A 25,758-nucleotide genomic window follows, 5' to 3' on the forward strand; every position below is an offset into this window, starting at 1 on the left:
CCCAAGTGTCCACAAACAAATGAACAGATAAGCAAAATGTGATATGTGCACACAATGAAATACCACTCTCGCCTTAAAAAGGAAGAAAATCTTGACACATCTACAACATGAACGAACCTTGAGAGCATTATGCTAAGTGAAACAAGCCTGTCACAAAAAGACAAATCCTGTATGATTTCACTTATATGAGGTACATAGAAAAGTCAAATTTAAATTCAAAAATTCAAATTCAAATTCAAAAATTCAAATTCAAAAAGTAGAATGCTGGTTGCAAGCGGCTATGGGGAAAGTTGGAATGGAGAGTTAGTATTTAATGGGTACACAGTTCTAATTTGTGATGAAAAAGTACTGGAGATGGATGGTTATTGATGGCTGCGCAACAATGTGAATGTACTGAATGCCACTGAACTGTACACTTAAAAATGGTAAAAATGGTAAACATAACACTTTAGCCCATTATATATTAGCCTAAATATTTTTTAAGATTTTATTTATTTATTTTAGAGGGAGAGAGAGAGCACAAGCCAGGGGAGGGGCAAAGGGAGAAGAAGCAAACTGCCCGCTGACCAGGGACCCCCAATGTGGGGCTCAATCCCAGGACACCTGAGCCAAAGGTAGACGTTTAACTGACTGAGTCACCCAGGCACCCCTGCCCTAAATAATTTTATTTCAAAGAGCTGTATTTTCAGATACAAAAATAGTGAGAAAAGAGGCACTGTTTTACATTTCTGCAAATCTCTGATGTTTGGCTTAACTGAAGACAGCCTGGAAACTTCAATCTGCTGTGATATTCCATTTGCAGCACTAGGTTATTTTGATTGATATATATGAAAAAAATCAGTGTCACACAGATATGTAATTGGAAAAGGGAAGGGTATTTTAATATCTTTTTCAGATATTGTAGATACTCTCCTGTGATAGTATATCAAAATTTGACTAAAAGTTCCCTAAAAATTAGTTGCACAATAGTATCTGAACCTCAGTAAAGTTTTCATGCTTTATTACACAAACATGTATCACTCTACCTTGCACTCTGAATCAATCTTCTACCTATACATGATTTCACAACATCATACACTGATCATTTTGAATATATTAAGTGATGCAGTGGACACAATTCATTAAATAATATAAAAAAGTAACATTCTTTAACATCACCATAAATGTCATCAGAAAAGTCTTTAAAGGGGCACCTGGGTGGTTCAGACAGTTGAGTGGTTGCCTTCAGCTTGGGTTGTGATCCCAGGGTCCTGGGATCAAGCCCTGCATCAGACTCCCTGCTCGGTGGAGAGCCTGCTTCTCCCTCTCCCTTGGTCTGCTTCTCTGCCTACTTGTGCTCTCAATCTCTCTGTCAAATAAATAAATAAAATCTTTTTTAAAAAAGAAAATTCTTTAAGTATTAAGGAGCCATCAAATTCACAGTAGTGATTTCAAGTTTTCCAGAATCTAAGTGTCTTTCATCTCTGTACCCCAAGAATTAGCACAATAACTATCACATAGTAAGTACTTCATAAACATGTTCTCAATGAATCCATTTGCACTAAAGATTCCTTAGACCTACAGCTGCAAAACCCCATGGAAAACACAAGATGATTGGCCTAGTTTTCTGGCATTTTTATTCCAGACATGAAGATACCTAATATAAAATAATAATAATGCTACCATAAGAAAAAACATGTTACAACAGAGGTATCATCCTTAGAGACAGAAACAATTAATTCTAACTGAAGAACTGGAAAAGGGGAACAAAAGAGTATAGGCTAAGTAAAGAGACTAAGTAAAGGCCTGGGGATGTTCTTGTACACTGTCACTTTGTGGAATAGCAAAAGTTCCAAGAGAATGCAGGAAAGAATAAAGTGGAAGATGAAGCTGGAACACTCTCTCCTATTCCCATCTATTGAACTCACCAGATTTCTTTACAAAATCCTTCATGTCTTCACCCTCCTCAAAATACCTCAATGACCCCTTCAATACCTACAGAATAAAAGAAAATTCATTCTGGCATTTATGATCTTCTAAAAACCTAGTACTACCCAACATACATAATCTTATCTTTTGTTGGGAAGAAAAAAATCTTCCTCTAGCCTTTTTTTTTTTTTTTTTTTAAGATTTTATTTATTTGACAGAGAAAGACCCAGTGAGACAGGAAACACAAGCAGGGGGAGTGGGAGAGGGAGAAGCAGGCTTCTCCCTGAGCAGGGAGCCTGACTCGGGGCTCGATCCCAGGACCCTGGGATCATGACCTAAGCCAAAGGCAGACGCTTAACAACTGCGCCACCCGGCACCCCTCCAGAGATTCTTCCAGCTGGTCTAAGAATTAAGTTGACAATAAACAGATTAACAGGAGAAAATAAAATTTAATTTCATTCATATGGGAATCCCACATAAAAGGCTCAAAATAGAAAGGTAAAATGAGGTGTATGTGCCATCCTGAGCTAAAGAATGGGGTAGAAGCCTGGGACTTCAAAGGGAAGGAAGGTAATTATAGAGCAGTAAGAACAGCAGATGTTTCATAATTAGATGCTTGCCCTGCCATATAGATGGGTCACTCAGATAAAATTTATCTCTGGTAATAATTCTTATTCTGGGAAACACCTAATTTAGATTCTTCTAGGTAGTTAAGTGCAAAAGTTTCTTTTGAGGCTGCAGGATCTTGATTGCCTTCAGCTCAAAACAGTCCACATACGAAAGTGGTACGTTTTGGGGAGACTTGTTCTGAACTCCTTCACTCTTTAGAAGTGCCCTATAATATAACAGAAACCTTTTGCTTAACCTTCTCACTGTTCCTATATTGGGAATTCACTCCAGTCTTCCCACCTTAAGTGCTAACCAAGCTTTCTCTACCCCCATCTGTGTCCTTTCACTATATCTATATCCTAGTATATGCCTTTGAATTTACATTCTTCTTTCAATAATTAATTGAACACTTCCTATGTGCCAGTTGCTAAATATAAAAAGAAAAATAAGACATGATTCTCCCTCACTCTTGAGGAACCTACAATGTATTGAGGGACATAAAAAGCTGGGGTGCTGGCTATTTCAGTCAGTAGAGCATGTGACTCATGATCCAGGGGTCATAAATTTGAGCCCCACATTAGGTATAGAGATTACTTAAAAAAAAAAAAAAAAAAGCTAAGAAAAAGTGTGACAAATAACTGCTCTTTCCTGCATCAATCCACATTCTTCTCATTAACATTACTGTTTTGGACGTTGTCTAATTTTTCCCATCACCACCACATAAGAGAGGCTCAATTAAAACATGCTGAATTGGGTATCTCCATTCCTTCCTAATATTTTTGGTTCTTTATGAAATGGTAGACTAAATCTGTTTCTGTAATCCAAGTAGTCCCAGCGGATATGCATTGTAGCCAGGAATGAGTTTTAGTTACAAATTGGAAATTTGGGCTCTGTACAAGCTGACCATGCCTAATACTCAGTCTATGTTGTATAATTCAAACCCTGCTCTGGTTTCTCTCACCTGAAGATAGATTCCTCTCTGGTTTTCTTTTGCTGACATCTCAAAGCTGACCTACTTTTCTGCCAGCACTGTCTGTCTTATCCCTCTAATTCCACATCTTACTTCTTAGCCTCCTTTCATAATATACTTTATGCCTGAGCCTGTCTTCAGTTCACATTTAGTAATCAATCTTTTCTCTCTTGTTTCAGCTTGGCCTTACCTAATTCAAAAACCCTATTTGACCTTCTCTAAGCAAGTCAGTCCTGAAATAAAACGCAAAAAGATATACTTACTTATTCAAAGTAAACCCATATTTTAATAGTTATCTTGCCTACCACCCCCCGCCCCCAGTACATAAATTCTATGGAAAAAAAGGCTTCTTATTTTGAAATGCTATATACAATAATTCATTTCCACACTGTTGTTAGAAGATGGGAGAGAGACAGTAAAGTGTCCCCCAAATTGAGATGGTACTTTTCCGCTCTGGAAAACAGTATGGAGGTTTCTCAAAAAGTTAAAAATTGGGTTACCCTACAATCCAGCAATTGCACTACTAGGTATTTACCCAAGGATACAAACATACTGATCCAAAGGGACACATGCACCCTGACATTTATAGCAGCATTATCAACAATAGCCAAATTATTGAAAGAGCCCAAATGTCCATTGATTGATTCATGGATAAAGAAGATGTGGTACATATACACAACGGAATATTACTCGGCCATCAAAAAGAATGAAATCTTGACATCTGCAATGATGTAGATAGAGCTAGAGTGTATCATGCTAAGCGAAATGAGTCAGTCAAAGAAAGACAAATACCGTATGATTTCATTCGCATGTGGAATTTAAGAAACAAAACAGAGTAACAGAGGGGATGGAGAAAAAAAAAGACAGAGGAAGGCAAACCATAAGAGACTTTTAACTTTAGAGAACAAATTGTGGGTTGTTGGAGGGGAGATGGATGGGGGATGGGCCAAATGGGTGATGGGTATAAGGGACAGCACTTACTGTGATGAGTACTGGGTGTTATAGGTAAGTGATGAATCACTAAATTTCATTTCTGAAACCAATATTATACTGTATGTTAATTAACTAAAATTTAAATAAAGACTTGGTATCAAATCAATCAATCAGTCAATAAAAGAGAGATAGAAGGCACTTTGAGACAAGAAAATGGAACTCCATACAAGTTACATAGAGTTTTACCAGGTAACTTACTGATGGGGGTGGCAGGCAGATGACAATTCAGGCACCATACAGCTATTCTCCACAAAGTCTAGACCTTTGTCCACAGATTTTATAGTGTGACAGAATGTGCAGAAGGGCAGAAGGGCAGAAGGGCACTATAGTGAGATCAAAGGGTCTGCATGCACTCGTAGGCTTTGCATGCACCTAATTAACAGCTAACCTTGAATTAGATCTTGTGGTACCACCTGTGCATCAGAAAGGAGAAAGACTTTTATCTTTAATGGATTCATGGGAGGTCAAAGCAAGCTTCTCCCCATCTTAGCCTTGGTGGGCATTTCTAAGTTATGTATATTAATCTCCAAAGAACCAGAAACACACAGCTCCAAGAAAGATCATCCAGTGAACATGAACAAAATGAAGGGACAAAGATGGAGTCAGTATTGTGAGCATTCCTACAATTGTCTTACTTTCCAATATTGAACACAATAAAAGCCATGACAGATACAAGTAAGAAAGACACAGTCCTTGGATCACACCAAACACAGTCAGAGTCCCTGAATTATTAATTTTATATCAACTGCAGTAGTACAATCTAAAGCTTAATAATATATATGCCAAATCCTACCCTAGAGAGAGAGAAAAAAAAGAAGAAGATGGAAGTTCTACTCATGGCACAGGCCTTTCAATATCAATATATGTTCTAAGGCACCTGCATGGCTCAGTCAGTTAAGCATCTGCCTTCGGCTCAGATCATGGTCCCAGGGTCCCGGGATCAAGCCTCACTCTGGGTTCCCTGCTCAGGGGGAAGCCTGCTTCTCCCTCTCCCTCTGCCCTTGCCCCTGCTTGTGCTCTCTCTCTCTCTCTCTCTAAAATAAATAAAACCTTTAAAAATATATACATGTTCTATCTATGTCTTACAGAAAATAGTTAATTAAAATTTATTTAAATCCATTAAATTTTCATTTCGTTAAAATAAATGATAAATGAATGTCAGTTTCTTCTCTTTTTATGATCTCTAAATTTCTTACACACGTATACATTTCTAATAATGATAAATGAAAAAACAATATTTGAAATATAATTTCTTAAGTTTTTTAGTAGGGACATTAGCATTGAGATGCTCTGGGGTTCTAGATTTATGACAACATCCTATCGATTATATTATTCCTTCTCTCTCCAAAGCTTATCTTCTTTCAGGTTCCTTCCTTTCACAATTCTATTATTATTATAATAACAATCAGAGCAACAGGATTTATTAAACACTTAATGGAATGCAAATAACATTTGAGGTTTTACACAACATCCATTTTAAATACAATAATGAATGATACAAAATAACAATGCTGATCTTTGTGCTAAACATCAAATTTAGATTAGGTTATCAAGCTATTGTCTAGAGGATGAACAAGCAAATTCGATTTTAAGAGTAAGTTGACTTCATAACAAAGTAACTCAAGAAAACTCAGAAATAAAAAAAATCACCCCTTTCCAGAAACAAAATTCCATGTTATCCACTAAGATCTTGATAATTAAACTTAAATCTACAAAAGGATATATTAAAATACAGTTTAATTATACTATTAAAAAAGGAGTGCTGGGGCACCTGGGTGGCTCAGTGGTTTAAGTGCCTGCCTTTGGCTCAGGTCATGATCCCAGGGTCCTGGGATTGAGCCCCACATTGGGCTCCTTGCTCAGCAGGGAGCGTGCTTCTCCCTCTGCCTGCTGCTCCCCTCCTGCTTGTTCTCTCTGTCTCTCTGAAAAATAAATAAATAAAATCTTTAAAAAAAAATTGCTAATGGTGGGGGGAAAGTCTAGATGTCATTTACATTTCTCTTTGAAATATTCTGTGTGATTTTAGTTTTCTAATTAAGTTGAACCAATACTGCTCTAGCATTTTCACAGTATACCCAAACAGACAAAATGAAGATAGTACAGAAAAATGCTGGTGGCAGGAAACTGCCCTCATGATTAAAATCGTAAAGGCATGTAACAAATAGCCAGTTGTTTAAAATTATGTTACTAAAACTGACTATAGAGTTGGCTTTTAAGAGTTAGCTTATTTCTATTAAATGTCTTCATTAGTTGATATAAGCTAAGGCAAAGTAGTCAACACATTTTTTCAGGTTCAAGTTTGTATTAATATTAAAAGATCTGTAATTATATACTTCTAAAGTATCAATCTGTAATATTATGGGTCTTTTACTTTAGGTATCTTAAGAATCAGCCAAATATTAGTTGAGTTCCCATGTAATCATCTCCTTACCCTGCTGTATCTTTCTTTCTCTTTTCTTGCCCTAATTTTTATTATATCAAAGCAATTAGCTGATGTTATATTGAAGACACATTATCCTTTACTTGAAATTCTCTAAAAGCCAACGTTTTTTTCATAACTGAATAGGTGGCATAATCGGTCCTGACTTGACTCATTCGGCAGCAAAATCTGATCTGACCTGAATTGACATGAGACTATTTATAGTCCTTATTTATCACAATTAATGTGAAAATTCATACATTTTGTTGCAGAAATATTAATTTGTATAATTACAAGGTACTATAAGACCATGGTAGGGATATTAAGTAACACAGAATATGCATAAATTAACCTTCTAAAATTTGAAAAAAATCTGAATTCCAAAAACATACCTGGCCCCCAGATTTTAGATAAGGGATTACGGGCCTATTTTACCTGTAATACTATCATCTCTCCATGATGACAGAACTTTATTTTATTTGCTATTGTATCCCCTGGCAGTAGAACTGTGCCTGACATATACTAAATGTTCAATAAATACTTGCTGAATAATCAAATAAATAATCATATTTAATTAATGTAAGTGGAGTTCAAAATAGAAAGCAACAAAAATACTTCCTCAGGGCAGTAATCTCCAAATAAGGTTATATTATACACATGTCTTTAATCTCTTACTTGCAATTCTGAAATACAAAAAGCTTTAAAAATAAAAACTTTTGGGGGCACCTGGGTGGCTCAGTGGGTTAAGCCACCGCCTTCGGCTCAGGTCATGATCTCAGGGTCCTGGGATTGAGCCCCACATCGGGCTCTCTGCTCAGCAGGGAGCCTGCTTCCCCTTCTCTCTCTGCCTGCCTCTCTGCCTGCTTGTGATCTCTTTCTGTCAAATAAATGAATAAAATCTTTAAAAAAAAATAAAATAAAAATAAAAATAAAAACTTTTGTCATTGTTGCTTACTATCTGGAACTTTTAAGTTTTTTTTATAAATTGAGAAATAGCTATTAAGTTATTAGATCTCAAGTTTGAAAAAAAAAGAAATATTTAAAGGAAAAAAACCTTTTCAAAGAAAAGCAGAGTCCCACATAAGACTTTGAATGGTTAGGATGCTTTCTGTAATCTTATATCACCTAGTAGAGTATCTGGCACATAGTAGATATACCACGTATGTCATTACAATCAACATTAAAGAAGAATCTAGATTTATTCCATTTAATAAATACATGTTGAGCACCTGGCTCATGCCAGTCATTTTGGTAGGTGTAAAATACAGCAGCTCAGTGAAGACATACACTCTTCCTGCTTTCATGAAACATATACTTTAATGGGGAAAGCAGACATTTAAAAAATAAATACAGGCATGATAAATATTACAAAAAGAAAGTTCCAGGTACTATGGGCCACTAAACTGGGAGATTATAGAAGACCTACAGAGCTTAAATGGTCTTGGCTGAAATAGTAGAGTAGGTATGATCAAGGATTTTGACCATTTTTCTAAGGGTCATTAGAAGCCTCAAGGTTTTAAGCAATCTTGTTTGGACTTTGAAGGATACCCCAGCTCCCATTCACTAAGCACTTACAATGTGCCAGGCATATTATCTTCTTCAGTCCTCACAAAATGGGACTTACATTTCCAAGCTGATAAAAGAACTGGTGGCTGATCAGGACCCCTGAATAGAACTAGCAAAGCCAAGGGGGGGAGGGGTAGGGAATAAACTATCTGAAGGTAGAAGAGAATTGCTGAGAACAAGAACTACAGTATCAGAAATGGAAAAATATTCATAGATGAACTGCTGTCTATAGCCATGTTTTCCCTGGAATCATTATTGAGCACGGACAAGAGGCTGAGAATCAATACAAACCCAACATAAAGCAGGGCTACCAACAGTGGACAGAGAAATAAGGACAGCTTTGGCAAACAGCTGGAGGTCTTAAGCACATGGCTGGTTTTGTCCCCAAGAATTTTTTTGAATATTAGAATTCTTTGAAGTAGAAAGTTAAAAATCTAAGAAGGAAACCTGTGAAAAAGTCATTTTAGCAGTCTGACAAGAGAAAAATTAGAGTTTGGGACCTACAGAGGAAAGGACCTCTAGAATACATCAAATTCTTATTTGAAAACTTTGGAGAGCCAGGAAAGAACTAGAGGAAGATTGGCCTAAGAGGCTAAAACTCAGCCTCAACCCAGAGCATTCCCTAATTGGATTACAGTAACCAGTGACAAGAGTATCTTCCCAGTGGAGAGGGAACCCTCAATAAAGTAAGATATCATCTACAAGCTATACAGTTTTTCACACACAATGTCTAGCATCAAATAAAAATTTACTAGTCATGCTGACAGTAAAAATCAGATAGACAAAAGCTAAGAGAAAATAACACCACAGAAACAGATCTACATGTGATCCAGATATTGGTGTTAACTAACAAGGACTTTAAAATAATTACGAGCTATATGTTTTTTGAAAAAAGAGGAAAAAATGATCTGTTCTACTATTCTTTTGGTTTCTATTTCATTGATTTCTGCTCTGATCTTTATTAATTCTTTTCTCCTGCTGGGTTTAGGCTTTATTTGCTATTCTTTCTCCAGCTCCTTCAGGTGTAAGGTTAGGTTGTATATTTGAGACCTTTCTTGTTTCTTGAGAAAGGCTTGTATTGCTATATGCTTCCCTCTTAAGACTGCATTTATGCATCCCAAAGGTTTTGAACAGTTGTGTTTTCATTTTCATTTGTTTCCATGAGTTTTTAAAATTCTCCTTTAATTTCCTGGTTGAACCATTCATTCTTCAGTAAGATGCTCTTTAGCCTCCATGTATTTGAGCTCTTTCCAAATTTCGTCTTGTGATTGAGTTACAGTTTCAAAGCATTGTAGTCTGAAAATATATAGGGAATAATCCCAATCTTTGGTACCAGTTGAGACCTGATTTGTAACCCAGTATGTGTTCTCTTCTGGAGAATGTTCCATGTGCACTCAAAGAATGTATATTCTATTGCTTTAGGATGGAACACTCTGAATATATCTGTGAGGTCCATCTGGTCCAATGTCATTTAAAGCCCTTGTTTCCTTGTTGGTCTTCTGTTTAAATGATCTGTCCACTGCAGTGAGTGGGGAGTTAAAGTTCCCTACTCCTGTTTTATTAATATCAATGTGCTTATTTAATTTTGTTATTAATTGGTTTATATAATTGGCTGCTTCCATGTTAGGGGCATAAATATTTACATTTGTTAGATCTTCTTGTTGGATAAACCTTTTAATTCAACATAGTATTCTTCCTCATATTTAAGTACAGTCTTTGATTTAAAGTCTGGTTTGTCTGAAATAAGGATTGCTGCCCCAGCTTTCTTTTGATGTCCATTAGCATGATAAATGGTTTTCAAACACCCCACCCCATTTTCCATCTGGGGGTGTCTCTGGGTCTAAACTGAGACCCTTGCAGACAGCACATCAATGGGTCTTACCTTTTTATCCAATCTGATACCCTGTGTCTTGATTGAGGCATGAGCCCATTTTCATTGAGTAAATATTAAAAGATACGAATTTAGTGCCATTGTATTACCTGTAAAGTCATTATTGTTTCTGCATGTTGTCTCTGTTCCTTTCTAATCTATGTTACTTTTGGGCTCTCCACTTAAAAGATCTCCTTTAATATTTCTAACAGGACTGGTTTAGTGATCAAGAATTTGTTTAGTTCCTGTTTGTCCTGGAAGCTTTTTATCTCTCCTTCTATTTTGAATGACAGCTCTGCTGGATAAAGTATTCTCGGCTGCATGTTTTTCTCATTTAGCTCCCTGAATATACGATGCCTGTCCTTTCTGGCCTGCCAGGTCTCTGTGGATAGGTCTGCTGCCAGTCTAATGTTTCTACCCTTGTAGGTTACAGACCTCTGGTCCTGAGCCACTTTCAGGATTTTTTCTTTGTCTCTAAGATTTGCAAGTTTCACTACTATATGTCAAGGTGTTGACCTATATTTATTGATTTTGAGGGGGAATTCTCTGTGGCTCCTTGTGACTTGAACACCTGTTTCCCCCTCCTGATTAGGGAAGCTCTCTGCTATAATTTGCTTTAATTTACCTTCTCCTTCTTTCTTCCCTCTTCTGGAATCCCAATTATTCTAATATTGTTTTGCTTTATGGTATCACTTATCTCTCAAATTCTCCCCTCAGGATACTGTAATTGTTTATCTCTCTTTTTTTTTTCTCAGCTTCTTTGTTCTCTATCACTTTGTCTTCTATATCACTAATTCTCTCTTCTGCCTCATTTATCCTAGCAGTTACAGCCTCCATTTTTTATTGCATCTCCTTAATAGCCTTAAATTTTGACTTGATTAGATTTTAGTTCTTTTATTTCTCCAGAAAGGGTTTCTCTAGTGTCATCTATGCTTTTTTCAAGCCCAGATAGTATCTTTATAATCAGTATTCTGAACTCTAGTTCTGACATCTTACTCATATCCATAGTGATTAGATTCCTGGCAATCAGTACTGCCTCTTGTTCTCTTTTTTGAAGTGAGTTTTTCCATCTTATCATTCTTTCATAAAGTGGTTGCTTTTCTATTTGTAGAGCTGCAGCTATTCTCTTCTTAGATCTCCAGTTGAGTTCATAAGTATTCAGAATGATCTGATAAGTATCTAGCTGAATTCCTGGGACCAAATGAAACTAAGATTTCCTACTCATCTGCCATCATAGAAAATCTCTCTCTTGAGGGATTTAAATTACACATAAAAGGCATGGCAAAAATAATGAAGGGAAAAAGTCATAAATGAGTAAAATGTTCTAAGTTCTAGCATTAGCTAACAGGGAAATAGTAAAGTGGTCATTTATATGAGACTATAATTAATCAAGAATAAATTCTGTGACCTCTAGGGTAGCGATTTAAAGAATAGTAAAACAATGTGTAACTATCACATTAATGGAGAGAAAAATAAATAATAAAATATTTGAATAATATCTGCATAATCAAAAGAGGGAAAACAGAATATGAAGCAAATGGATCAAATTAAAAAAAAACAAATATTAAGACCAATAATACAAACTAAATCAGTAACATATAAATACAAAACTAATGTCAGCAAACTCATTAAATACAAATAGACTAAATAATACAATTATAAGACTATGGCTATTAGACTGGATTTTAAAAACAGCTATTAGATGCTAGAGTTTTCAAGAGACACACTTTACATGCAGTAACAGTAGAGTGAAAATAAAAGTATAGGAAAAGTCATACCATGCAACCACTAACTAAAAAAAGCTGGCGTAATTATACTAATATCAGACAAAACAGACTCTATGGCAAGAAACTCACTAGAAATAAAGAAGGACATTTCATAATGATTAAGGGTTTAAGCTATCAGGAAGATAACACAATGTAAATCTTACACAACCAATAAATTAGCCTTACAATATAGAAAGCAAAAAATTGAGAGTATTAAAGAAATAGACAAATATATAATCACGGTGGGAGATTTTAACCCATAAAAAGAATTTAAGAAGCAATTCTTACAATTGCTAATAAAACAAGCAAAAAAAAAACAAGTCAATGAGATTATAAGAAAGTTAAACAGCATAATTAACAAGTAGACCTCAGAGGCATATGGAGATAAACCTAACCCAACAATGACAGTACACACATTCTTTAGAAGTGCACATGAAACATTCAGCAAAACTGATTATGCACTGGGTTATAAAGCAAGCCCCTAAAATTTCTAAAATATTTAATCAATCAGAGGACGTTCTCAGACAACACTAAAATTAAGCTGTATATTGGTAACAAAAATAGAATATCTGAATGGCATAGAAATTAAGCAATCTACTTCAGAATAACCCTTGCATCAAATTAAAAATCACAAAAAATATTAGGAAATATTTTGAATGAAAATATGACTCATTAAAACTATGGGGATACCATTAAAATAGTGCTTAGTGGGGAAAGTATAACCTTAAATGCATATTTTAATTTTTTTTCTTTTGCATATTTTAGAAATGAAGAAAGATTTCAAATCTTTGATGTAAACTTCCATTTGAAGAAACTAAAAACAAAACAAAACAAAAAACAGTTAATCAATCCTAAGGAATGTAGGAAGCAATTAATAAAGATATGATCCAAAATTAAGGCAAAATCATCAAAGCCTAAACTACTTTTTTAATGAGATTAATAATATTGAGAGACCCTTAGCAAAACTGTCCAAACACACCACACAGGCACACATATGAATTACCATTATCAGAAACTGTAATCAAATTTTCAGACATTAAAAAAATATGTTTATTATAAACAACTTTAGGCCACTGATTTATATCATTTAAATGGAATAAACAAATTCCTTAAAAAACACAACTTATTAAAAGTCACAATAAAAGAAATAGAAAATCTTAATATTCCTATATCTATTAAATTTAATGTTATTAAAAATCTTGCCAACACAATATTAAAGAATAAGAACAAAGTTGGAGGATTGATACCACCCATCTTCAACCTATTATAAAGCTACTGAAATCACAGTGTGGTAATGGTGAAAGAATGGACAAACAGATTAATGGAATAGAATAGAGACCCAGAAATACCAACACAAATACAGTCAACTGATCTTTGACAAAGGAGCAAAGACAACTCCATGGAGCAAAGATAGTCTATTCAACAAGTCAACAAATCGTATTCAAACAACTTGACATTCACATGCAAAAAAAAAAAAAAAAAAAAAAATCTAGATACACACCTCATGCCCTTCACAAAAATTAACTCAAAATGGATCAAGGATCTAAATTTAAAGCCCAGAACTACAAGACTTCTACAAAAAGATAACATAAGAGAAAACCTAAGTGACTTTGGGATTAGCAATTAATGTTTAGACACAACACCAGAAGCACAATCCATAAAAGAAAAACAATGATAAGATGGACTCCACTAAACTTTAAAAACTTCTTTGCAAAAGATATTGTTAAGAGAATGAAAAGACTAGCCACAGATTGGGATAAAATATTTGTACAAAACACAGCTGATTGAAAAACAAAACAAAACAAAACAAAACAAAAATAAAAAACGTGTATCCAAATTTTACGACAAACTCTTAAAACAATAAGAACATACAATCTAAAAATGGGCAAAAGATCCAAACAGACACCCACCAAAGAAGATATATAGATGGCGAATAAACACCTGAAATGATGCTCAGTATCATATGTCATTAAAGAATTGTAAATTAGGGACGCCTGTGTGGCTCAGTTGGTTAAACACCTGCCTTCAGCTCAGGTCATGATTCCAAGGTTCTGGGATCGAGTCCCACATCTGGCTTCCTGCTCAGCAGGGAGTCTGCTTCTCCTTCTGCCTGTGCTCCACCTGCTTGTGTATGCTCTCTCTCTGACAAATAAATAAATAAAATCTTAAAAAAAAAGAATTGCAAATTAAAACAACAGTGAGAATATCACAAAACATCTGTTAAAATGGCTAAAATCTAATGCACTGATAACACCAACTGTTGATGAGGACGTGGGGCGACAGAAACTCATTCACCGGTAAAGGAAATGGAATATGGTATAGCCACATTGGAAGATAAGTCGTCAGCTTCTAACAAAGTTAATCAGTCTTACCATACAAGCAGTCATGCTCCTTGGTATTTTATTTTAACACAAACATTTAAACAGGAATGTTTTAGCCGTTTTATTCGTAACTGCCAAAACTTGGAAGCAACCAAGATGTCCTTCAATAGGTGAATGTACAAATGACCTGTGATACATCCACACAATAGAATATTATTCCAAAAAAAAAAAGCTATCAAGTCACAAAGAGACATCGAGGAACACAATGCATATTACTAAGTGAAAGAAGCCAGTTTTAAACTGCCACATACTGCATGAGCCCAACTATATGACATTCTTCAAGGTGAAACTATGGAGACAGAAAAGTCAGTGGTTGCCAGAGGCTTGGGAGGAATAGAGGGAGGGATGAGTAGGTGAGGCACAGAGGATTTTTAGGGCAGTAAAACTATTCTGTAAGATACTGAAATAGCAAATATATGACATTACACATTTGTAAAAACCACTAGAACAGTACAACACAAAAAGTGATTCCTGATGTAAACTATGGATTTTATTTAATAATTATGTATTGATTGATTCACCAATTATTAGAAAGTACCACATTACTGCAAGATGTTAATAATAGGAAAACTGTATACAAGAGAAAAGGAAATATATTGGAACTCTGTACCTTTTGCTCAATTTTGCCGTAAACCTAAAACCATTCTTAAAAAATGAAGTCTGCTAATAAAAGAGAAAAAAAAAAAAAAAACCTTCCGAAAAGAAAATCTAAGACACACAGTTTATTGGAAAATTCTTCCAAAAATCTAAGAAATAAATAACACAATCTCATAACACTCTTTCAGCTAACAGAAAATAAAAAAGGAGGGACCATTTCTCTACTCATTTTATCAGGCCAGCATAACCTTGATAATAAAGCCTTTCAAAGACATTATAAGAAAGAAAAATTACAGACCAATTTTTCTCATGGACATAGATGCAATCCTTTAACACTTGTTATTGGAGTTCTAATAATATATAGGATGTAGAAAGCCAGTACAAGAATGTCTCTCCCACCCTAACGAGAAAAAAAAAAAAGGGTATAATCTACCAAATCTTATTTTGTTCTTGAACCATCAGAAAACTGAAGTTGTAGACAATCAAGTGAATTAAATTTCAAAAAAATAACAAGCCTCTCCAAGGACAGAAGGGATGCCAAACTATCTCATCTTTGGCAAAGCAGAGGAGGAAAAAAGCAAAAAAGAAGAAATCAGTTAAAATGTTAACTGTAGTATGTATGTGGGCTAACATTTCAACTTAAAATAACTAAAAGCTCAAAACACATGGGGGTGGTGGACACCTTCGGCTCAGGTCATGATCTCAGGGTCCTGGGATCGAGCCCCGCATCGGGCTCTCTGCTCAGCAGGGAGCCTGCTTCCCTCTCCCCCTCTATCTGCCTCTCTGCCTACTTGTGCACTCTCTCTCTCTCTCTCTCTCTCTCGTCAAATAAATAAAATAAATCTTAAAAAAAAAACAAAAAACACATGGGGAATTATACTCACATTCATTCTCTTTTCCATGGGTCTCTAGCTGGTGCTCATCCAAAAGAATAGGGGCAAAGCCAGGAACTGCAGAGAGCCCTCTTTTGTGGCACAGGTGCACAAGAAGGGATAAACTGCCACTCTAGGACAGGCATAAAACCATGCTACCTTGCCTAACTTTCCACTGATTTAAGGAAAAGGCCTTAAACTTCTGAGAGAGGGCTCAGGAAACTTCCCACTCTGAAGACAAGGCAATAATTAATTGTTTCTGGGGGTGAGATGGATTAAAAAATGATCTTCCTCATGGGAATTTAAGAAAGACTTTCCTAGGCCCAGGATCCTACACCGGTAGGATCTACACCAGATCCTACAAAGACAAGGTAAGCCAGCACTAGTGAGGATCAGGAATCTCTCTTTCACCCAACATCAGCAACAAATACAAGGCAGAGTTGGGTGCCAAGGGGAGAAGAGAAAGTAACGCTGAAGAAAGACCCACTCCCAAGGCACATGGACTAAGACAGGACCCGTAGAATAGAGAATGCCTGTACCTATCATGAGCTTAGGACCAATAAACAAACAGCATTCTACTGCTGAGGAAAAGATTAGGAGCAGGAAGAGAGACTTCTCTCTGTGGCAGAGGCAAACAGAGGCAGACAAAAGCACAGGATGTAGAAAAAACACTGAGAAAAACCTTCCAGTCTTCCAGGGCCCTTTCTAAGCACAAAGTTACAGCAGCCCACCAACTTTGAAGCCTATGGTACACTGAAGCTAATGACCGTAATAACAAAACTCAAGCCTAGCTTGATCCCCAACTATACTGCCTGAAGCTTCCATACTTAGTCAGCCTCCACACTCAAACAAAATTGCCCCTCTACTTGACTACTTTAACTGACATTTGTAGAATACCTAGAGCGGAATGTTCATTCTTTTCAAATGCACGCAGAACATTCAACAAGATAAACAAACTGAATAGCCCTGCATATATTTTTTTACTTAAACTTTTTATAAAAAAGTTTCCCACCAAGAAAACTCCAGGCCCCAGTGACCTTACTAGGAAGTCTACCAAGTATTTAAGAAGGAAATAATATTAATTCTATACAAATTCTTCCACAAAATAGAAAGGAGGGAACACTTCCCAACTCAACTTATGAGATCAGCATTACCTGATAACAAAATTAGATGAAGATGTTAAAGCTACAAACTAATATTTTTCATGAAAATATTCACATAATCTTCAACAAAATACTAGCAGATCAAATCAAGAAATATATATATAAAGGATGATGCATCAAAACCAGTGGAATTTATCACAGGAATGCAAAATTGGTTCAACATTCAAAACCAATCAATATTATTTGCCATATCAACATATTAAAAAAGAAAAATCACATGAGCATCTCTACAGATACAAGAAAAGTATCTAACAAAATCCAACATCCATTCATAATAAAACTCTCAAAAAACAAGGAATAAAAGGGAGCTCCTCAACCTAATAGAACACATCTAAACACCACTGCAGTAGAGACATTAGGCAGTGTGACAAGGCAAAGAAAGGAAAAAAGAAAAGAAAGAAAAAAAAAAGAAAAGAAAAAAAAGAAAGGAAGGAAGGAAGGAAGGAAGGAGATGAGAGAAAGGGAAAGGAAAGAAAGAAAAGGCATACAGATTGGAAGGAAGAAATAAAACTATCTTTATTCACATATGACATATGTTCTTAGAAAATCCTATGCAGGGACGCCTGGGTGGCTCAGTTGGTTAAGCAGCTGCCTTCGGCTCAGGTCATGATCCTAGCGTCCTGGGATTGAGTCCCACATCGGGCTCCTTGCTCGGCGGGGAGCCTGCTTCTCCCTCTGCCTCTGCCTGCCTTTCTGTCTGCCTGTGTTCGCTCTCTCTGACAAATAAATAAAATCTTTAAAAAAAAAAAAGAAAGAAAATCCTATGCAATCTACAAAAAGTGGTACTATAACTAATAAGTAAGTTTAGTGAGGCACAGGATACAAGGTAAATATACAAATATCAATCATATTTCTGCATACTAACAACAAACAATTGGAAAATGAAATGAGAAAAAATCAGCATTTATAATAGCATCAAAAAATATTTAGGGGAAAATCTAAACAAAATATTTGCAAGATTTGTATACTGAACTATAAAACACTGACAAGAAAAAAACAAAATAGAAATAAAGAGATAAAATATGTTTATAGGCAGAAAATTCAACAGTTTACATGTCAATGTTCCCAAAATTGATCCACATATTCAACATAATCCCAATCTAAATCCCAGCAAACTTTTTGTAGTAATTTACAAGATGACTCTAAACTTTAATATGGAAAAGCAAAGGATGTAGAATAGTCAAAACAATTTTGATAAAAGGAACAAAGTTGGAAAACTAATTATCTGATTTCAAGACTTTCTATAAAGTTACAAAAGTCAAAACAAATAGATCAGTGGAGCAGAGCAAAGAGCCAGAAATACGGGTGTGTGTGTGTGTGTGTGTGTGTGTGCGTGTGTGTGTTCTAAATCAATTTTCAACAAAGGTACCAACAAAATTAGTGGAGAAAGGATAGGTGTCTCAACATAGAGGTACTGGAAACAGGTGTGGTACTGCACATCAATCTATCTACATTAAAAAATTAACTCGAAATGGATCACAAACCTAAATGTAAAATCTGAAACTATAAAAATTCTAGAATGAAACATAGGAGAAACTTTTTGAGACTTTGGGTCAGGCAAAGATTTGTAGGTAGGGCACAAAAAACCACAAATCATAAATGAAGAAACATATTAAAAAATGGCATCAAAATAAAAAAAATTTGCTCTTTGAAAGATCTAGTTAAGGAAAGGGAAAGATATGCCACCGATTGGCAGAAAATATCTGCAAGATGCATGTCTGATAAAAGACTTGTGTCATATATAAAGTATCCTTACAATCAAACAATAAGAGAACACCATTTTTTTAACGGGCAAAAGATTTGCACAAACTACTTGACCAAAGAAGATATTAACCTATGGTAAGATGCTCAGTATCATTACTCATACAGGAAATGTAATCAAAGCCACGATGGGATATCATAGTCCTACCAGAGGAATGTAATTAATAAATAAAAATTAATAAATAAAAACTGATACCAAGCACTAACTAGGATGCAGAGCAACTGAAACTCTCATAATTGCTGGGAGAAAGGCAAAATAATACAGCCACTTTGGAAAAGTTTGGCAGATTCTCATACCATTAAACATACACTTACCATATAACTCAGCAATTCCCACCTAGATATTTATCCAAAAGAAAACAAATATTCAAGCAAAGAACCTGTATCAAAATGTATATGTCAGTTTTATTCATAATCACTCTAACTGGAAACAACCCATAGCTGTAACGGAAAATACCCAGCAACCAATGAATGGATAAACAAATCATAGTACATCCAAACATGAAATACTACTCAGCAGTAAAAAGGAACAGAACTAGCGAAATACCAACAATACGATTAAATCTCAAAAACATTATGCTAAGTGACAGAAGCCAGACACGAAAATTCACATACGGTACGATCCCGTTGACATGACATTCACACAAAAAGGCAAAGACCAACCTCTGCATCCCAAGAAACCTAGCACCTTGGGAAAATACTCCGTGAACGCTGGATGGGGAGAAAGAGGAAGAAATCACTGCGGGGAGGACAGAGGGCAAGAAGGTGACGGACTAACGGTGAGCAAAAAAAAAAGCACCTGGGGGCCAAACGCCCTCCAGACGAAAAATGTGCGGGAAGGCGTGGCCCCATCCGTCTCTACTGATTCCAGAAGCTTAAAAAATTAGACCCTGGAAAGGACTATGGTCTCAATGAACAGCCTCAGCATTCTCTGGCCTAAAGAAAGGCGGGGTGCGCCCCACCCTTCTTTAAAAATCGACTACCCCACGCGCGAGGCTGAGCAAGTGCAGCCTGCACCCGCAAGGGAAGCTTTTCCGCGCCCAGGAGCGGAGCCGGGGAGACCAGGAGCCGGCTCCCGCCTGGGTTAGCGTGTTGCAGGCGGAGTGCAGGCATCCCCGCAGCCCCGCCCGACTCCGTCCCTTCCCGCTCGGCCTCACTCACCCAGGCCTGCCGCTCCAACTGAGCGTATAAATTGGAGCCCTTGAGCTTTTGGACTATCTGGGCAATAATGAGAGACAAATCCGACTCCTCCTGCAACATTTCCGCTGCCCTAGCCCGCCAAGCCGCGAGGACAGCTGGCGCGGGGAGAACGGGCTACGGGGTCTCACTCGGGGCCAGTGACACTTCTCCGGGACCTTCTTACGCTGGGACTCCTCCAGCGGGCGTTACCAGGCAACTGCCGGGCCGTGAGTCCGTTCCTCTCTGGTCCCCCCGGCGGCTGAAGGTCCCAGCGCCTGAGTTCCGCTGGCGGAAAAAAAAGACCTCGTTAGGAGTAGCTTTTCATTCCATTGTTCCTGCTTGGTTTAACATCGAAAAGGCACAAGAAGAGCTCTTTTCTCCAGAACTGCAGTGCGTCTAATGGGGAAGGCGAACTCAGAGTCGTGTATTTTTGTGTTTTATCATAATGGAGCATGCCTTTCCCACCTTTGAATCTCTGCAGAAACAGGACTGTGCACACAGTTATACGGGAAATTATTGCCAAGAATTATCCGGCTCTGACACTAGCTGTGTATACATGGGTGGGGTGCTTACATCTCAGAACTCAGTTTCTATCTCTGTAAAATAACACCAGTTCACAATGTTGTGATGATTAGCTGATGTAACAATTGTGAAGGTGGCTAACTCTGTATGTAACAATTCATTTTTTATTTCCACGTCTCCTGTTTCTATTCTCTGGGGTCTTATGCCAGGACTAAATAGACATCTTCTCCTCAAACAGCTACAACTTAACCAAGAGGGATTTCTTTATTAATAGGCTTTCTGTGAGCCTTGGCAATTCAAGGATGACTAAGACACTGTCCCAGTCCAAAGGATGTACCATCTAGATGCCTCTTCTTCTATGTATTTATCCATTCAATCATTATTCAAAATTCATTCAGCTTTCAAAAAGAAAAGTCATTCAGCTTTCAACTTACTGAGCATTTACATACAAGAAACTGTGCGGGCACAAAGGTAAATAAAACATGGTTCTTGCCTTCAAATAAACATATCAAAGGTTTTTAATAGAACTAGAAGAAACAGATTTAGCTAATTGAATGGCATTCCCAAAGGCAACTAGAAAAATCTCTGTGGAATAATATAAACATTAGAATAATTTCACCAATATAATCAAGAATTAATTTCAAGTGTGAGTATGCATATATTTTAAGCAAAGCAAAGGTAAAATTCCAAGAAAACAAACCAAGATTACTGCAAAAATTACTCTAGCTTAACTACATTAAACTTTAATTTAATATTGAACCAGATCCTCTGATTCAATAGGCTTCTTGTAAGACCTGTTAATCTGTTTTCTGGCAAGTTCCAAGGAGATTGTGATGCTGGCAGTTCAGGAACTACACTCTGAATACCAAAGGAATAAAGCTGGTACATGATAGAAATTCTAAAGAACTGGACCTTTGGCACCCATGCACAACACCTTGGCACTCAAACACCACTGTTCAGAATAGTTCAATGGTAAATACAGATTCCAAATAACCTATTTGGTCATGTTTGTTTATTAAAAACAACTTTGGAAAGAGGCAGGCAGGGGGAAAATAGTACTTAAAGTCAATTAATGATAGACTCCACAAAACAGGTAGTTTCTCTACAAAACATTCCCCCCACAATTCAGAATTTCTGCAAGTTGTAGATGAGTAAATCTCCTCAACCCTTTACAGCTTCTCCATCCCCAACACCCCCATCCATGAATCTCCAGCACAAATCTCACTTAGAAAAAAAAGGGAAACTATGGAGAGAGTTCTTTTTGAGATTGGAAAGGGGAAAGTGATTAATAACTAAAGAGATAAGAATGCTTAGGTTGAAGAGAGTCATAAAGCCTAGGGAGAAAAGAAGATGAAACTGTGGAGTGGAAGGAAGCCATGGTACCTGGAGTCAGAAAACAACCTCACTTCTTCTCTGCTATGTACCCTTGGGTCTCTTCCCTTCTCAGAGTTTTAGCTTTTTTGTCTGTAAACAAGAGGATAAAATAATGACCTGAGAGGCACTCTGGGGGAGGATGTAGTTAGTGTTAAAATATTTTTTAAAGTATCAATAAATGAATTATTAAAAATTGTAGCAACATGTGTGAAAATGCCCAGCACAATTTTTTGTACAGACAGAAGCTTTAAGAAGTTTTTTTTTCCCCTGAGGAGAAAACAAATTGCAGTCTTACAGAAACAATTGAGAAGTTTGGATTTGATTCTGAAGATATGCCCAGGCCAAAAAAAAAAAAATCTTAATCCTAATAGTAAAGATTTGTTTCCTACACTCATAGAAGAGGATGTGTTAGGTTATAATTCAATTCTAGAATTCCCTCTGTTCTCTTTTTCCAATACAATTTAGCAAAACTTTTCAGAACACCTGCTCTGTGCTAAGAAAGGCAAGGAATACAAAGATGAGTAAGAAAGGGTCCTTTCTTCTAAGACATTCCCAATCTCAAAGGGATGGTGAGATCAGTCCACAAAGAGCTGAAATGTTAGACAGGCCACTTTAGACTCCCACATGTGTATCTGGAAATTTTATCACTCTAAAGTCATTGTCCAGTAAGAAGAAAAAGATGCAGATTTCCATCTTCATCTCACCAGCACAACTTTGCCTTGGAAATCCTTATTCTACTCAGAGTAGGGGGGAATTGGGAAAACACTCTATTTCTGACATTTTAGAGTGAACCATGACCCAACATAAGAGATGAATAGCAAAAGGAATCCAGTGTCATCTGTGTAGCTAAAACCTTATGAACAGAAACAAAAGTAAAATAAATACAGAGAGAATTCTCCTCAAAATCCCCTCAAATTCGAAGCAAACTCACTTTTGGGCCAACAGGTGTAAGGTTCTGGGCTCAATCCTGCCCTTTTTCAGATCTGCTCTGCTTTGATCTATTTTATATATAATGTTGTGTCAGACTTCACTGTGGTGAAGGGGAAGAGAGGAAACCACTAACCAGTGGCCTCACATGAGCAAAGATGAAGAGCACATCCGAAACACCTTGTGAGCTCAACACAAAACTGAGGCTTGCATAAACTCCACAATCTGCAATGAAATATGTTCAGCTGTTGTTTTAGGAGACATTGCTATCAGCATGCTGTATCTGCAGAATAGATTGAATTGTGTGTTGTCAGGAATTCACTTAAATAAATAGAAAAGTATTTTTGTGTGTGTTCTATGTACCACAAATGTCACAGGCCTCCTTGTCTTTGGGAACAAATGAGCTCATTGTGGTACCAGTTACCTGTCACTGGATTGTTAGCGACCATATGCTAGCATAGAATCTCAGGCTCCTCTTCCAAGCCTCTTCCCGTTACTTCTGGGAGTCCTCAGAAAGTGGCACGTGTGTGCTGAGGAGCAAATCTGGCTGTGATCTGCTCTGCCTGCTTTGGTGGTATCTGAAGTCTCAACGCTACTGTCCAAGGTGCTGCTTTTTGGTGTTCCCAAACCTGCAAAACCCCAGAGATGCTTAAATCCCAAGTCTCACAAAACCCCTCAAAACCAAAGCCCCTTACAGTTCTGCTTGCCACCTCTCATTGCAAGGTGGTCAGATCTCCTTTCTGAACCCACGCTGAATATCAGACCATGCTACTGGATGAGAGCAGAGTTTGCTACCCCAAAATATGTCTCTTTGACATAAAGATTACTTTAAGCTAAGGCCATTAACAACCCAGGAGATTCACAAAAAGTTCTTTATTCAACTGCTTAGATTGATATTGGAAAGGGGACCTGTACCAGGAAGAAAGCTAGTACTAGAGACATCGTTTTCACTAAGAAATTTATCTGCGTAAGAAGTTGTCTGCAAAAGTTGTCACCTTTGTTTGCCAGGCATCTTCTTTGCCTTCCTGTGAATAACATTCTCCCCTTTGTATACCAAAACCTCTACCCTTTTCCTTAGCTCAGGATGTTATATTTTTTAAAAACTGTCCTTTGAGTCTTCATATATCTCCCCTATCCATTAAATTTTGTTTGTTTTCCTCCTGTTAATCTTACTTATACCAATTTAATCATTAGACAAGCCAAAGAGTCTAGAATGAAAAAGGGAAAATTTTTTTGCCCTACACTATACTCCATTTCTCCATCTTTCCTGCTTCTGGCCCCAGGCACTTATGTGTAAATGGGGAGGATTGGGCTATTGGTTCCATAACACCCTCAGGGACTGTGTTGGTTTCATGTTAAATATAAAACTCATGAGAAAAATCCAAATAACAGTGGTTTAAATCATAGGATATTTATTACTACCAACAAGTCTAAAGAAATGTACAAAGGCTGTCCACAACATCATCAAAAATCTAAGCTCTTTCCATTCTGCCCTCCTTAGCATGTTGGCCTTCACTATTCAGCTTACCGTCTTAAGTTCGAAATACGACATTCTTCCACCACTGCCTGCAAAGGGAGGCAAGAAGAAGACAAAATAAAGGAGTTCTCGATAACTTTGTATGTCTCTTCTTCTCCTGAGGAAAGATTATTTTTCCAAGAAGCCCCCAAAAAGACTTTTGCATGCATCTTATTGCCCAAAGCTGAGTCACCTGACCACCTGTAACCACAAGAGAGTGGCGAGAAATGATCTGGTATTTTATCCTCAATCCTGGGAGAAAGATGTAGGAGAGGAATGGGTTGTTGATTCTACCATATTGTCCAAAACAACTTCAGGTCTCAGACTGGCATTGTGATATGAACGCTTGTAGCTGAGCATTCCTGACTGACATTCAGGCCAATTGGACCACAAATAAAGTAGAGCTGAGCAACAGCCAGATCATTTATTATCCACAAAATTGTTTGTATGAAGTTCAGAGTATGGAATCTAAATTATAGTACTTATTGATGTGACATTTTCTCAGTATTATGGTGACATTCTAAAAGCTAAAAATAAATAAGGTTGACCCATTTGCAAAATAAGATGTATAAGTAAAAGATGGTGTGACAAGAACAGAATATTTGCAAGTGCTATTACTTTTAAAAAAGACAAAATTGATGACTTGTGAAGAAAACAGCTTGTTCATAAATAACTTTCGTGAAGTCCTCCCTACCTCTAGAATTCACTCTACTGGAATTCTAGGTTATTCTCTCTGGTTGTACAAGCAGAAGTGAGCACTGGAAATAACCTATTCTCTAATACAACCTGTACTTCTTGGAGCAAAAGAGGCTTACTATTGCAAAGTGAAGGATGGCCTAGTTTTTCCAGATACTTCCTCTAGGTTTCAGATAACACAGTAGAGCAGGATCTTCTTGACTCATTTTCTCTTCATTTCTCTAATCATAGCTTTGCTTTCTCACCTGTCCCAGCCAAACTACATACCCCCCCCCACACACACTTCCATTCCACAATGCTTCCTTTTTAATTATCCTTTCTTGTTTTGTACAGCCTTTCCTCCATTGCCTCCTAGGAAACTTATATACCATCTGCCATCTTTTTTTCTTTCCAGTTTTTTTGAAGACAGCAACATGTACAAGGCAATGTATGTATATATTTCTATTCATATACATATATATGTATATGAATAGAACAACTACAATATTAAGTACTCGAGATCAAATTGAAGGTCGCAGTGGGGCCTGTCTCTGTCTATTAGGGAAGGAAAAATTGTCCATATGGTTGCATACGGGAATTAGGATTAAGTTATAGACCTAGAAAGAAGATCAAAACCTATCTGTCACAAGCTTAGTCATCTAGGAGCAGCGTCAGTGAGGAGCAGAGGAT

General features: G+C 36.9%; 1 protein-coding gene across 3 annotated transcripts in view; it reads right to left on the reverse strand.

Moving 5' to 3' along the window:
- Positions 1-20,422, reverse strand: part of LOC111148962 (TBC1 domain family member 19) — a 155,927-nt gene extending 135,505 nt beyond the window's left edge. For 2 of the 3 annotated variants that reach the window (XM_022505809.1, XM_022505807.1), the window contains exon 1: positions 20,037-20,422. Coding sequence is in view for 2 of the 3 variants with exons in the window: in XM_022505807.1 (XP_022361515.1) it covers positions 20,037-20,135 (99 nt within the window). In the remaining variant the exon portion in view is untranslated. The remainder of the gene's footprint in view (positions 1-20,036) is intronic. The other variant, XM_022505808.1, reaches the window with a different exon arrangement.
- Positions 20,423-25,758: the final 5,336 nt, after the last annotated feature.

The sequence above is a fragment of the Enhydra lutris genome, unplaced genomic scaffold (genome assembly GCF_002288905.1).
Source record: "Enhydra lutris kenyoni isolate GAN:26980312 unplaced genomic scaffold, ASM228890v2 scaffoldscaffold21, whole genome shotgun sequence".
Classification (NCBI taxonomy): domain Eukaryota; kingdom Metazoa; phylum Chordata; class Mammalia; order Carnivora; family Mustelidae; genus Enhydra; species Enhydra lutris.